Source organism: Pipistrellus kuhlii, unplaced genomic scaffold (genome assembly GCF_014108245.1).
Source record: "Pipistrellus kuhlii isolate mPipKuh1 unplaced genomic scaffold, mPipKuh1.p scaffold_m20_p_24, whole genome shotgun sequence".
Taxonomy (NCBI): domain Eukaryota; kingdom Metazoa; phylum Chordata; class Mammalia; order Chiroptera; family Vespertilionidae; genus Pipistrellus; species Pipistrellus kuhlii.
In genome coordinates this window covers 7829100-7845319 of record NW_023425523.1, presented here as the reverse complement: position 1 = coordinate 7845319, position 16220 = coordinate 7829100, and the positions used below count along the sequence as shown (strand labels likewise).

Sequence of the window (16220 nt, the reverse complement as noted above, 5' to 3'; positions counted from 1 at the left end):
ATTTTTTGATAAATGGGAGAATTTGATTGTCGACTTGTTATTAGCTGATATCAAGGAAATCCTGTTAATTTTTTAGGTTTGATACTGGCTTTGTGGTTATGTAGGAAGGTCTATATTTTATAGAGATGTATACTAAAATACACACAGGTCCAATAACATGGAATTTGGTTTAAAATATTCAAACAAAGCGGGGGAAAGGATATATAGTGCAAATGTGGACGAATCTTAATGACGATTAAGTGAGTGATGAACAGATAGAGGTTCACTGTCCTATTCTGTTTTCATGTGCGTTATAAAGTTTTCTTACAATTAAAAGGGGCGAGGGGACTAACCAGAGCCACTACTACTGGGATACCTTTCTTTCAAGGAGGACAAAGTAATTTCACATTCACATAACATCAGCAACAGCAGCTAACATTTAATAAACTTATGTGCTGGAGACTCCAATCACTTTATATGTATAATATTAACTCATTTAATCCATCTTCCTTATCTTTGAAACATGCAATGTCAAGTCTACTGGCTCAAGTTTACTTTACCTGATATACTTGGTCTGTAGTACTGTTCTTTTTGACCCTGACTGTAACTGTTGATCCATCTGGTAAAGCTACTCGCAGCTCTACGTCAGACACACCATTGTAGTTCTGGGGAGAAAGACACAGAAAAAGAATGTATGACCCAGTATATCCTCATTCTCCTTGTAGCATGCAAGCTAAACAACAACTAACTTAACATGTGTTGGAGAGAAAGTGAGTTCCAAAGAAAAGAGGAGAAAAGACACCTTATAAGTCAATACATTTATAAGCCATTAAGCTGACTTTAGAGTGTAGCAGCAGTTAACCTGTAAGATAAACAGGGAGAAAAGAAATATGTTGAAGTCACGTTCACATTTTAATACAGAAAACTCATGTGAACAGACTAGGTCAAACACAGGTGAGATTTTTTGCTTATTTTCAAACATTGAGAACTCACAAATAAGAAGACAACTGAAAGCTGTAGTTTCAACCAATATTCTCTGATTTTATATGATTAGGCATGTTAGACTTGCTCAAGTAGTACCATAAAATCCTTTCTGAATCCTGAAATAATGACACCTTTGAAAGGAAACTGAGGAAACTCAGGAATCTGAGTTTCTCTGATACCCAATTTTCTTCTAGCAAAGAGTAAACAATACTTATTCTCCTTAATTTTAAAGAAATCATTCACTCTCACTGGTTTTGATGATTAACACGTTCCTTAACAGATTTTTGACCTTGTCATTTTTATTAGAGAAACAACTATGTAAGAACAACTTTTTTCACTTACCATTAAAAAGAAAAAGAAAAAGAAAAGAGTACTATTTATTGCCTAAAACCATCCTAAACATTACTTTGTTATAAGCCCTTGTCTATAATAAACTTAAAATCTATTTGGGAAAATAAAATATAAACATAAAATAATCAGTAGATAACACACTACTTAATACAGTAATATTACATATTCACTCTTCTATCAGTTAATATTTATGAAACCTACAATATGCCTGACACTGTGATAAGACACTGGGAATATATATAAAGATGATCAAGATTTAGCTCTTGTTCTGGAGATCTCATATATAGCATGGTGACCGCAGTTAACAATACTGTATTGTATACTGAAATTTGCTAAAATTTGTACATCTTAAGTGCTCTCACCACAAAAGGAAGAAATAAAGGATCAACCAGGTGATAAATGTTAATTACTTTGATTATGGTGATCATCACAATGTACACATACATCAAAACATCGAGTTGTATACCTCAAATAAATACAATTCCTATTTATACCTCAATAAAACTTTAAAAAAAAACGATTTAACTCTTACCTACAGGTAGCTCACACTAAAAATATAAAGTAACAGTCTGAGCATATATATAAAAAATAGAGAATGAGAGAGTCCAACAACGTGTTAATTTGTACTGACTGTAAAAGTTTTTGGTGGAATGAAAAATTGATGACTTCAGTAATAGGGAAAGCTTCCAAGAGAAGGTGGACCTAGCACTGGGTCTTAAAGGATAAGCAGGACACATAGGAAAAGATTGAAAAATAGGCATTCTCCATAGTCTCTATCTTTAATTTCTTTCTCCCACAATAAGCCAAGAAGAGGTAAACAGTCACTGTAGGAGAGGTCACTTACCTCGTCAGATTCGGACAGGAATTCCTGCATGATATCACTCTCACCAATGACTCGTATTGAGCACACTGCAGGAAACAAAGATAGAATCTGCCATGAGGCTCTAAAATCAAGAGTATGAAGTCAAGTACATATCAAGGTTTAAGTGCAAATCATTAGTACAGGCAATGCTGAGGGAGTATGTCATCCCTAACATATGACATATTAAGACACAAGAACATTCATATCAATATGAACTAGGACAGAGGAGTAATAGAATGTACAAAAATGTAACTTGCTAAAAATATTCAACAGCCAAAGGAAGTCACCCAAAAAAAGGGAAATAAAAGTTCAGCAAATCTAACTTTGTCGTCTTGTGTGAACTATCAACAAGCTAGACAACAGAGCAAGGGAAAGATCAGTTAGAAATAAACCAAACACAAAACTGACATACAAAAGAAAAGTTATCCACTTAGCCTAGGAAGAGGCTAGCTAGAGAATCATAAACATTTAAAGCCAATTTGGGCCTCTGGTCGGTTTGGCTCAGTGGATAGATCATGGGTTGGCAGATGGGAAGGGTCCTGGGTTCGATACCGGTCCAGGGCATATGCCCAGGTTGTGAATCCATCCCCAGTAGGGGGCGTGCAGGTTACAGAGAGGAAGAGAGAGGGATAGTTAGAAACATCGATGAAAGAGAATCATCAATTAGCTGCCTCTTGCACACCCCCCTACTGAAGATGTGCCCACAACCAAGGTACATGCCCTTGACCGGAATCGAACCCGGGACCCTTCAGTCCCCAAGCCGACGCTCTATCCATTGAGCCAAACCAGTTTCAGCTATCTCTCCCTCTTTGAAAGCAATACAACGATAAAGCAATTTTGGGAGAAATGAGTAGGTAATTAAGTATTAAGCTGAGCACATCTTGTCACCTCACTAATTTGAACTTCAAAACAACAACAAAAAGAAAGAAGGGAAGGAAAAAGGAAAGCAGGCAGGTGGATAGCTAATTGTCTAAATCTAAGAAAGTTAATTGCCTGACACTCTCATGAAGATGGCAAATTACACTGATGATTTTTACTTCATTTTATTTTTAAAAAATTGTACCATTTCTCATTTCCCAAGAGCTGTGTTTAGAGGCCATTCCATGCCAGAAAAAAAGCTAAAAACAAATGAGAAGGTTTCACTCCGTCTACAGGGAAAGTAATTTTTCTTCAGGGATAAAGCTCTCTCCCTAAGTTAAAAAAAAATTTCAACTAGGTCAATTAGTTCTTACTCAAGGACACAAGGACACAGAATTACGAAATGCCATGTAAGACCATTATTCTATTAAATTCGTATGTTTAAAAAAAAAGCCTGTTGCTCAGCTAGCAAAGTATTTTAACTCTATGTAGTGAAGCAACAAAATGAACTATTTTAGAGGGAGATCTGTCTCCTTTCCCCCAACTATTTAGATAAGCAAAGGCATCAGTATCTACAAACACAAACTCCTTATGGACTGCTAGGAAATCCTAAGGTAACAAGTAAGTTTCAGTACTTCTACCTATAACCTGTTTAGAACAGGGGACTAGGTTATCTACAACTCAGCCAACCTATCTCTGGACACACGTCAGAGTAATGTGGCGTTTTTAAGGAGTGATACTGCCCACTTAGCCCCCAAATCAGTTCAGCATGCTGTTGAGTCAGTTTGTGTGTGTCTGCTGGCAAATAACATAACCCTATAAATAGAGGTCCTAATCAAAACTAATTATGCATTTTTTTCTGTTATGTATTCACTGAGTCAATAAAATAGGCTATTAATCTTAATCACTGTACTGGACATTAAGCTGACTATAGAGTGTAGCAGCAGTTAACCTGTAAGATGAACAGGGAGAAAAGAAATATGTTGAAGTCATGTTCACATTTTAATACAGAAAACTCATGTCAAACACAGGTGAGATTTTTTGCTTATTTTCAAACATTCAAAACTCACAAATAAGACAATTGAAAGCTGTAGTTTCAAACAATATTCTCTGATTTTATATGGTTAGGCATGCTAGACTGGCTCAAGAAGTACCATAAATTCCTTTCTGAATCCTGAAATAAAGACACCTTTAAAATGTGGTTATATCCAAACAATGGAAGTTTATTTGGCTGATACAAGCTACAACATGGATAAACCTTGAAAACACATATGACATTCAGTCTTGGCTTCAAAGCTCAGATCATCAAAGCTCAGATCATCTAACACCTATAGTCAGAGTCTTAACTGTGCAGTTTAAGAGTTACAACAGCCGAAACTGGTTTGGCTCAGTGGATAGAGCTTCAGCCTGTGGACTGAAAGGTCCCAGGTTCGATTCCGGTCAAGGGAACATCCGCAATAGGAGGTGTGCAAGCGTAGGGGGTGTGCAAGAGGCAGCTGATCGATGATTCTCTCATCAATGTTTCTCTCTATCCCTCTCTCTTCCTCTCTGTAAAAAATCAATTAAAAAAATAAATAAAATTAAATATATATATATATATATATATATATATATATATATATATACAGAGAGAGAGAGAGAGAGAGAGAGAGAGAGAGAGAGAGAGAGTTGCAACATATACCTAGACCCTGTATCTAGTAGAGTTTAACAGGCCAGCTTACCTTTTTCTAGATATTCTTCCAATCCTCGTCTTCGGGCATCTAGCTGCTGTTCTGATAAAGAGAAGGGCCACTTCCCTGGCAGTCGGGGAAATGTGAAGTTGGCAAACTCTCGCTTCAGGTTTTGGTGGAGGATGGCGAACTCCCGGTACCGCTTAGAACACAGCTGCCTCCCTGCCATGTAAACGTTGTAGACCTGGTGAGGAGGACAGACAGAAGTCTATTTAACACAAATTAAGTCACAGAATCAACAGCAGCCAGGCTCAGATCGATACTGGTGAGGTATGCATCTAGCAGAGAATATGTTCAAGGTGATTGTAAAATTAAGACTTTATTTTTAATAAATGTGCCAGAAATTATATGTATAAAAGAGGACTACTCCCTTCAAAGGGACCATGATCTTATTTTTGCTATTAAAATGACCTCCCAACACACTGTTAAATATCTTCAAAGGTAATTATCAGCTTTAAGGGTAGCTTTTATTTTCAGAAAGTTAAATTATTTGAAGTGAACATGGTAAACACTATGAATGAACAAGCATGCAAACTGTTCTTGTTAATCGTAAAGTATGCCACTGATATTTGTGTGTGGCCCAAACTTCCAAAGAAAAGGGCTAGCCCTCACTGGTTTGGCTCAATGGATAGAGCATTGGCCTGTGAACTGAAGGGTCCCTGGTTCGATTCCGGTCAAGGGAATATGCCCAGGTTGTGGGCTCGATCCCCAGTAAGGGGCATACAGGATGCACCCAATCAATGATTATCATTGATGTTTCTCTCTCTCTCTACTTCTCTCTCTGAAATCAATAAAAAGAAATAAAAAGAAAAGGGCTAACAATGATGTAAGCAATAGCGGCTTTTTGTTATCAAATAGACTTTTTCAAAAATGTATTGCCTGAAGTCAGATATACCTGGTTTTGATCCTCTGCCTTCCATCATTAAAACAAGTTAATGAGAAATTAAAAAATAAAAAACACTATGATACAGCCACTTTGGAAAACTATCTGGCATTTCCTCAAAAGGTTAAATGTAAGACTTACCATATGACCCAACAATTCTACTCCTAAATATATAACTAAGAGAAATATCCACACAAAAATATGTTCATATGATAAAACAGATAAATCAAATGTGGTATATCCATACAATAGAAGTTTATTTGGCTGATACAAGCTACAACATGGATAAACCTTGAAAACACATATGATTTCATCTATATGAAATGTCTAGAACAGGCAAATCTATAGACAAAAAATAGATTAGCAGTTACCTAGGGCTGGTGGGAATGGAAGGTATAAAGAATGATGGCTTGCTGAGACCGGTTTGGCTCAGTGGATAGAGCGTCTGCCTGCAGACTGAAAGGTCCCAGGTTCGATTCCAGTCAAGGGCATGTACCTTGGTTGTGGGCACATCCCCAGTAGGGGTGGTGCAAGAGGCAGCTAATCGATGATTCTCTCTCATCGATGTTTCTAACTCTCTATCCCTCTCCCTTCCTCTCTGTAAGAAATTAATAAAATATATATTAAAAAAAAAGAATGATGGCTTAATGGTTCGGAGTTTCTTTTTAGGTGATAAAAATATTCTAAAATTGACTGTGTTTATGGTTGCACAACTCTGTGAACACACTAAGAACTATAGAACTATACAATAAAAGTGGGTGAATTTATGGTATGTGAATCATACCTCAATAAAGTTATTACAAAAACAAAGAGCTAAAACTATAAAACTTTTACCAAAAAAAAAAAACAACCAACAGATTTGTGCCCATTGGTTAAGCACACTTCTTAGAATACAAAAAGCATCATTAATCATAAGAGAGATGCAAATTAAGATACAATGAGATATCACTGCACACCGGCCAGAATAACTACCATCAATAAATCAAAAACAACAAGTGCTGGAGAAGATATGGAGTTAAGGGAACCCAGTGCACCAATGCAGACTGGTACAGCTACTGTGGAAAACAGTATGGAGTTTCCTAAAAAATTAAAAAAAATGGAACTGCTTTTTGATCCAGTGATCCCATTTCTGGGAATATATCCTAAGAATCCCAAAACACCAATCAGGAAGAATGTGTGCACCTCTATGTTCATAGCAGTGTTACTTACAACAGCCAAGATCTGGAACAGCCCAAGTGCCCATTAGTAGATGAGTGGATAAAAAAGCTGTGGAATACTACACAGCTATAAAAAGGAAGGAACTCACCTTTTGTGACAGATATGGGGATAATAATGCTAAGTAAAATAAGTCAGTCAGAGAAAAACAAATATCATATCTCACTTATATGTGGAATCTAATTAACAAAATAGTACCAGAATTATGGACACCGGGTACAGTCTGACAGATGTCAGAAGGGAGGTAGGTGGAGCAGACATGATGAAAGAAGGTGAAGAGAGTAGCCAAAAAGCATATATGCATAGCCATGAACACAGACAACAGTGTGGTTAGGGCCAGAGAAAGGGGAGGGTGGGATTTGGGTGGAGGAGGCAAAAAAGGAAAAAATGGGAGACATATGTAATGTCAACAATAAAAATTTCAAAAATAAAACAATTAGTAATATCCATCTTTCTCTGAAATCTACAGAGGTTCCCAAAGTCTTAGTTAATTCCCAAAAAGGGTCTCAACATCCAAACTGCTCTACCTTAGGACCTGACCTTGATCTCTACTTCTTGGGGCACTTGTAAAACACAAAACTCTAAATTTTGTGTGTATGCTTCTGAGAATACATCCAACCAGGCTGGCATAAAATCCATGTGCTAGCATCTCCAGCTAAACTGCAGATTAGTCAAACATTCGATCCTTCTGAAATTGTCTAGCTTCCTTGTTTTTCTCATCTCCCCGCTAAAGAGAATGTTCCATAAATATCTAGTGGCCCATTCCTATACAGGAGACAAATCTCAGTGTCAGAGATTGCAACTTTAGTTAGCAGGTCAGCTTTAAATACATGTAGATGTAGTCTTTTATTTCTAGCAGTACTCAATGCCTTTTTTTTTTTTTTTTTTTTTTTTTTTTATCCTCACCTGAAGATGTTTTTATTGATTTTTGGAGAGGAAGGGAGAGAGGAAGAGAGAAACATCAATGTGAGGAGCATCTATCGGTTGCCTCCCATAAGCCTCGACAGGGGATTGAACCCACGACTTAGGCATGTGCCCAGACAGGAATCGGATCTGAATTTCTTTATGTATGGGATGACTGAGCCACTCAGCCAGGACATTTTTTTTACAGAGGCAAATAAAGCATACTGCGGCCAAGGGAAAATTAGGCAGACTGGGCCATCAGTGGCAATGAGGTTTGGAAGAGCAAGCAAAGGCATTCAGGAAAGGGACTGGCACACGCCACCCAGAATTCAAGATGGGCTTCCTGCATATCTAAACAGCAACAGAATGGAAATGGGTAAAAAGACTGGCATGAACTGCGTTCAGAATACAACTAGGACCTTGGGAAAAACCAGAGTTAATCATTCACACAGCTAGCTCCAAAGAAAATGAAAAAGAACAAGGTCTGAAGAGAAATATCACATTTGTGGGTTCTGAAGTGGACAAACAGAATTACCCCAATATTCTGGAGCACACCACTTTTTAATATCAATCTTACTCTATAGCTCTACAGAGTCAACAGTGAGAGATATGGCAACCAATAAAAAAACAAACAAACAAAACTTAAAACTGAAGGGACTAAAATTCAATTATGCTTATGCAGAAATGGGACTCACCCTGGTCGGTAGCTATTAGTTAGGGCACTGTCTCAATACACTAAGATTGTGGGTTCAATCCCATCAGTGCACGTACAAGAAGCAACCAATAAATGCATAAAAAAGTGTAACAAATTGATATATTGATATTTCTCTCCCTATCACCCTTCCCCCCTCTCTCTAAAAATCAGTAAAAATTTTTAAAGAAGTTTATAAAAACAAAAAGAACTTTAGGATTCTTCATTTCCATAGCTCATCCCTTCCACAATAAATCAAGTTAAGTGTCTTTGATTTATGTGTAAATCCACCTTCCTGGACCTGTTATAGTCACTTATTCTAGTGCTCTAATATATGTCACAAATGATAAGATTAGGGAAAACAAAAGCTCGATATTTGAGGGCTGAACTGGGCTGACACTCACCACAAACTTTTCACCATTCTGCTCCACATGCTTGTATGTGGGGACCGATATGGGCACTGCTTGCTTTTCTGTGTAATCATAAAATGATTGTCCCAACGAGTCATCACTGGGATCTAGGTTATCTGCCTCATGGGGAGGTACAGATAACACTGTCAAGATCAATTCCTTCTCGCCTGCTCGGATCAGGTCCACCACCTGCTTGTGTGTTGCCCCCTCAACATTCACGCCGTTCCTAAGGGGAAAAAGGGAGAAAGACAATCCCATAAGCCAGAAGGGTCCAAACACTTGGTATGTCCACCCTCCTGCCCCCACTCCAGTGTCACACAGAATGAACCATAAAATCAAAAGATTGATTTGGTTCCAGAAGAGCTGTTTATGTTTTTATAGATCACTAGAGGCCTGGTGCACAAAATTCGTGCACTTGGCAGGGGTGTGGGGGGTGGGAAATGGGGGGGTCCCCTTGGCCCAGCCTGTGCTCTCTCTCTTGCAGTCTGGGAGCCTTTAGGGAATCTCCCAGTGACAAGGTCCAAGGGGAGCGAGCCTACGCTGTAAGTCAGGCGTCTTCAAACTACGGCCCACGGGCCACATGCGGCCCGCAGAGGAGTCTGATCCGGCCCGCCAGGTTTTTTGGCAGTGAGCGCAGCCGAGGTGTTACAGTAGGAATTAGTAGTTCATATAGTCCGGCCCTCCAGCTCTCTGAGGGACCGTGATCTGGCCCCCACTTTAAGAAGTTTGAGGACCCCTGCTGTAAGTGGAACATCCTTAGCGCTGCCACCGCTGCTGTGCCTGCCAGCCAGGAGCCTGGCTTCTGGCGGAGCGGCCCTCCCCGTGGGAGCGCACTGACCACCAGGGGGCAGCTACTGCACTGAGCGTCTGCCCCCTGGTGGTCAGTGCACAGCAATGCAACTGGTAGTTCTGCCGTTCGGTCAATTTGCATTATTAGCCTTTTAGTATACAGGATAATGTGCTTCTGGCAGGGGGACGGGGGTTGGAAATAGGTGAGAGAACCTACCCTTCCTCTATGCCAGAATCCCACACACAGCTTCAGGAAAACAAATGGAAAGAGGGTGAAGCTGAGGAGAAAACAAAGCTTTTAAAGCTCCATAGTCCAATATCCTCATCCTATCATATATACGCTACAAAGTGGCTTTTAATAATTCCGCCGTTTGAACTGTATTCTGTCCTTTTTAAACATCCTAGAAATTCTGCTGAAAGGAATTTTCCACAAAATGCATTCCATTAATTTGTAAAGACTCAAAAAGTATAACTTAAGGTAATTCTTTTACATTTATATCTGACTTCCCCCATATCTTCAAATTAGTCAACTTAATTTTCCTTTATGACAAGTTTCACTGCCTTGGGACTTAAATGGTTTATGTCTTCATACACATTAGTTTTTTAAAAGGCAGGGCGATAATCCCTCTAAAGTTAAATTATCTGATCTTACTTCTTTTGTTCTCCCAATCACTTCTATTAATCTCAGAGTTCTCTCTACTAATATTCTGCTCTGTGCTAGCTTACTTAAAGCCCCGTGATGTTAGTTCACACTAAACAATATACATCTAAGCCTATCTAGTAAATCAACCTACTCACTCCCCTTCCTATTTCGCTGTTTAAAATGGCTGAAACTAGGAAAAGTATGAGGTTTGGAAGAACAATCATTTCGTCAAGAAAGATGCTGAGTCTCACAAAACTCCCTCAGCAAACCGAACTACCTTCACAGAATGCTGACCCAGCCTGCTGGCTCAGCAGAAACCACCAGGCAGCTGGCTGGCCCACAAGTTCCCTCCATGGCGATCCCCAGGGAGTTCAGAAATACATACCTGGCCTTTAGTCAGTTTGATAAAATCTTACCTACCCTTTAAGTTTTTTCAGTCCTGTCCCACACCATTACAGTTTTACCTTCCGGAAAATGACGCTAAGCTTAGTAATAAGTGTTCTACAAACTTTTCAATCACTGGAATTGTCTCTGTCAGAATCTGGTATCCGAAACATCCATTTGTTTAAACAGAACAGACAGATCACCCAGCTAGACTCCTTCCTTATTTTGGGTTTACAAATCTAGCCAGTAAAATTCAGCACTCTTGACATTGCACAACCTAAATAACTTACACACACACACACACACACACACACACACACACAGTAATTTTACAACTAGCTAGCTTTCCAAGAAAATAAAGAACCCCTTCCACTGATGGAAATTTGGACTTTTAGAATTCAGGTCAGATCAGACTGACGACCAGGTAAAAATGGTCAGCTCTGACCATTGAGCTGGATAAAATGAAAAGAAAATGGGCTTTGGAGCTGGATCTACAAATCCCAACTCTGCCTTTTAGTATCAGAATTGGTCTTGATAAAGTTATTGAACCGTTTTTAGTGTTGCTTTTCCGCATCTGTAAAATGGGGATGATAAGAAGTCCATAAAAGCGACGTCGTGAGGATTAACGGGTAATACAGGGTAACTTGCCTGAACACTCCTATCAGAAGGTATAAAAAGGAAAGGAGTACTATGTACCTGTTGGTTATGAGGAGACTTTGGCTAAAGAAAAAATGGAAACCGAAGTAAAGTTAGGGATTGGCAAAAGATTTCATCTAAATCTTTGGCCTGAGTGGAAGTTCTGAGAAAATGTCTTTGCTGGTAGGATAAAATAGAAAACAAAAGTTGGAAATCAATATAGAGAGCTTCATCTATCCCTAGGAATCTTATCTAGTGCACAATACCCGTTAAAAAAAAAAAAAAAAAAAAAAGTGAGGAACACTAATACTTTGAGATGGAACAAAATACCACGGATACTAAAACAAGACTTTTATATTGCCCTAACAGGTTTGGCTCCGTAGATAGAGCGTCAGCCTGTGGACTGAAGGGTCCCAGGTTCGATTCCGGTCAAGGGCATGTACCTGGGTTGCGGGCACATCTCCAGTAGGGAGTGTGCAGGAGGCAGCTGGTCGATGTTTCTCTCTCAACAATGTTTCTAATGCTCTATCCTTCTCCTTTCCTCTCTGTAAAAAAAAAATATATATAAATAAATAAATAATATATACATATATAGAAGACTTTTATATTAATGCAATTTTATGAGCTGCACATTTGTGTGTGTGGAGGGGAGTTTAAGAATTGATCTCAAATCTTACTTTTCAGCTCCCTAATTTTTTCCTTTAAAGAATGTTTAATTTGGGGGACTCTGTTGATAGGCTTGGGGAGGGGGGGTCAGTGAACACCTACAACATTTGTATGTAAACTTGGATTTGTGTGTATATATTATTTTTCCCCCAGGAAGAGGGCCCACAGCTTGCATCAGCTTCAAAAAGGAGAAACGTTGAAAACTGTTGCTTCTAATGCACCTCCACCCACTCAGTTTTCAAGTTAGAATACACTGCTCCTTGGGTCACTCACAGAAACAAGCCCCAGAACCATCACAGAAACTTCAGTGAGGCTTACTTCAAGGGCAGCCACGGGAGCGCGGGAGCTGGCTTAGATCTCACTCCTTAGTAAGACAATGCTTCAAATAAGCTATAATCCCAAAAACCTCTTTTAAAAAGAAGGGAGAAAAGAAGAAAAGACTACCACTGACACATTCCAAACACACTTGCTAGTATTTACTTGGTGCAACTAAAGAAGGAATGCTGTATATTCCATGATTTAATAATAAAAGCTGAAAATTATTTCACTCTTCAGAGAATGAAATGATGTCAGTAAAAACCCCAGGATGTCTGATTTCATAAAGGGCCCTCCCTCATCAAGAATCAAGAGGCCTTCGGAGCCATAAAAATGTTTATATGACATCCTCTTTTTCCACAAGAATGCTACTACACCAGACGCAAACTAGGTGGGGCCGGATGAGCCATTCTGAAGGCATAAATGAATGTGAGCTAGAAATAAATTCTGCAGTCAAGGGGATTTTCAGCAACACAGACTTCTGGTTCCAAGCATAGGCTTGTGGAGTCAGACTGACTAGTGTACCATTTAACAGATAAGACGTTATTCAATCTCCCTAATTCTCCATTTCCTAGTCCATACAGCGGGGTTAATAATACCCAGAGCTATGAGTGTTGTGAGAACAAAAATGCGATGAAGCTAGAACATGGCAAACACTTCATAAATAGTAGCCATTTGTGTGACAGCATTTCTATCACTTGTGCAAGCAAGTTAGGTAGTATGTTGGCCTCCTAGTAATACAAGCCAAAATCCCCTTGCTTTTCTTCCGTCTTTGCAACATAATCTAGTTGAAATTCATTTGAAAATAAAGCATTGAGCTGTCTACCAAAGACAACGGGATCACAAGATCGATGCCTTCATATGCCAACTCCATCAAAGAACCACTCAGTCCTACCCACACAAAAGCAGCTACTGGCCAGTAGGAACAATCCAACAAAATTTTATTCCCTTAGGCAACTAGATGGTACTCAATTTACTCTGTGTCTTCAGCACTACAAAAATACAATTTTAATAAAATTCTCCCCTTTGTTTTTTATCCTCACCTGAGGATATGTTTTTATTGATGGGGGGGGGGGGGGGGGGAAGGGAGAGGGGGGGAGAGGGAGAGGGAGATATCAGCTGCACACGCCCTGACCAAGGATTGAACCTGCAACCTTTTTTCTTTTTCTTTTTCTTTTTTTTTTTTTTTTTTTTTTTTTTTTTGTGTGTGTGTGTGTGTATGATATGATGTTCCAACCAACCTAGCCACCTGGGCAGGACATTCTCCTCCTCATTTTTTACATGAGACCAAATTTGGCCCCAGTAGAAAAACTTTCAGCTAGCTAATGGGAGTGGCTTTACATAAGACTTTTATTCAACTAAAGTTAGCCAGCTGAGGAAATTGCAAAACCAATATAAACACTCCCAGAAACAGGAAAAAGCTCTAAATAGGCAGGATCTGTTTTTGTACAGTGCTGTACAGGAAGCTGTATATAATGAAAGTAGATATGGGTGAAATATGACAGAGCCAATCATTATATGTACCATAAGAAGAAGCCATGCTAAGTGGTAAGCAAAATATTATTCCGACCCCTTGTGACATTCAAGAAATTAATTAAAGGATAATTAGTCCCTCAGAGGCAGCCTATAAAAAATGACAATGAATTCTTATAACTGCAAATAATTAAGATGTACTTTTCAATTTTGTAGGTTAAAACACAAAAACTGCATATCCATAGGAACAGTTCAAATAAAGAATGACAGAGCCAAGTTTTGCTACGGGTGTGGAAGAACTGGAATTCTCATATACTGCTGATGGGAGAATAAGCAAAACAACCTAGCAGTTTCTTATATAATAATACTACACACACAGTTACTATATGACCCAACAATTCCACTCCTAAGTGTTTACCCCAGAGAAATGAAAGCATGTCCACACAAACAATTGTAGTTGAATGTTCAGTGAAGCTTTATTCATAATAGTCCAAAACTGAAAACAGTCAAATGTCTACCAAGAGGTGAACACAGAAACGGTGGCATAGTCATGCAACAAAAAGGACCAAACTACCAATATTGACAACATGGATGAATCTCAAAAACACACTGAGCGCCCTAGCTGGTTTGGCTCAGTGGATAGAGCGTCAGCCTGTGGACTGAAGGGTCCCAGGTTCGATTCTGGTCAAGGGCACATGCCCAGGTTGCAGACTCCATCCCCAGTGTGGGATGTGCTGGAGGCAGCCAATCAATGATTCTCTCTCATCATTGATGTTTCTATCTCTCTCTCCCTCTCCCTTCCTCTCTGAAATCAGTAAAAACATATATTTTTTTAAACACACACACACACACACACACACACACTGAGCAAAAGAAGTGAGACAGAAAATAGTTTGATTAATATGGAAAACAGTAAGAGGTTCCTCAAAAATTTTTAAAGAAAACCAACTGTCTTAGGATTCAGCAATTCCACTTCTCAGTATACAGTATATATAGCCAAAGAAACCAAAAAACAGTAATTTGAAAGAGTATGTTCACCACAGCATCATTTACAACAGCCAAGATAAGGAAGCAACCCAAGAGCCTCAATAGACGAGTGGATAAAAAAGTGGTGGCACATATATACAATGGAATATTACTCAGCCATTTAAAAAAAAAAAAAAAAAAAAAAGGAAATCTTACCATTTGCGACAGCATGTATAGACCTAGACAGTATTATGTGAAGTGAAATAAGTTAGACAGAGAAAGACAAATACCACATGATTTTACTTAGATGTATAATCTAAAGAACAAAATAAATGAACAAACAAAACCAAAATAGATTCATAAATACAGTAAACAGACAATGGTTGCCACTCGGTGAAAAAGGTGAAGGGATTAAGAAGTATAAACTGGTAGTTACATAATAATCATGAAGATGTAAACCTGGGCATGTGCCCTTAACCAAAGCTGGGACCCTTCAGTCCGCAGGTTTGTCAAAACCTACAAAACTTTACAACACAAAGAACAAACCTTAATGTATACAAACTTAAACAGAAACCAGTTAGTAGGTGGGGGAATCCCAGACTGCACTAGGAGAATCTAACTATTTCAAACCCCCTCACTGACGGCGGTGGGAAGAAAAGGCACAAGGCCTAAGTAACTGGAAATTAATGAATTCCGTAAGGCTAAAGGCAAAAGGGACCGCACATAAGTGCTGTACTCGTCAATAAAGTTATTTCCCATGGGGTAAAATTTCTGCTACTGCTGTCCCTGTGTACTGGAATTGGACAATTAAGTAAATGAACGGTGGGTGTGGGAAGCCAAGTGTCCCACTGTTAGTGTGGAAATGTACAGATCTACAAGGGGAGGGGATCAAAATGACCCATAAGTTAATGGAGTAAAGCCAGACAGCAGTAAGAACCCATATCTAACAGATACACACATATATTTCTTTGCTAGCTGAGAGGGCCAGAAAGAAACTATACCCTAGTAGCAATGACCACACCTAGCACCCAGGTCATTTGGAGAAAGGGCTGATTCTAGGACTGGGACAGAAAATACACAGATGAGCGTGGGTCATTTCGTAGTGCCAGGAAATAAGGAAGCACTCAAAAACAAAACCAAAACATACACTGATGAGGATGTGGCAAAGGGCACAGGAGCCAACCATAGAACTACCGATGAATGGCAAAAGCTAGAAATGGAGCAACAAAATAAATCATCAGCATCAGATTACGTATCCCAAAGTGTATGGTAAACATCCATGAGCCCATACTGATACAAATACATGTCTGAATAAATGAATACATGGGCAGTAAAGACACTCTTCTCCCATGTAGAAGAATTCCAAAACAATTCTATAGACACTGCACTTTAAAGAAGGGAGCATAACTCCCCACTCCGTAAGTGTGGGCTGCGCAGTGAGGCCTATCCAAAGGGTATGGTCTGAGGAGTGGGAGAGGAAAA

General features: G+C 39.1%; 1 protein-coding gene across 4 annotated transcripts in view; it reads right to left on the bottom strand.

Annotated features, from left to right (window-relative positions):
• The window catches only part of SNX27 (sorting nexin 27), a 40351-nt gene that overhangs the window by 13219 nt on the left and 10912 nt on the right, over positions 1-16220 (bottom strand). For 3 of the 4 annotated variants that reach the window (XM_036453002.2, XM_036453004.2, XM_036453006.2), the window contains exons 2-5: positions 8861-9092; positions 4756-4948; positions 2159-2223; positions 540-644 (exon numbers count right to left, since the gene is read on the bottom strand). In XM_036453002.2, the coding sequence (XP_036308895.1) occupies positions 540-644; positions 2159-2223; positions 4756-4948; positions 8861-9092 (595 nt within the window). The remainder of the gene's footprint in view (positions 1-539; positions 645-2158; positions 2224-4755; positions 4949-8860; positions 9093-16220) is intronic. The other variant, XM_036453005.2, reaches the window with a different exon arrangement.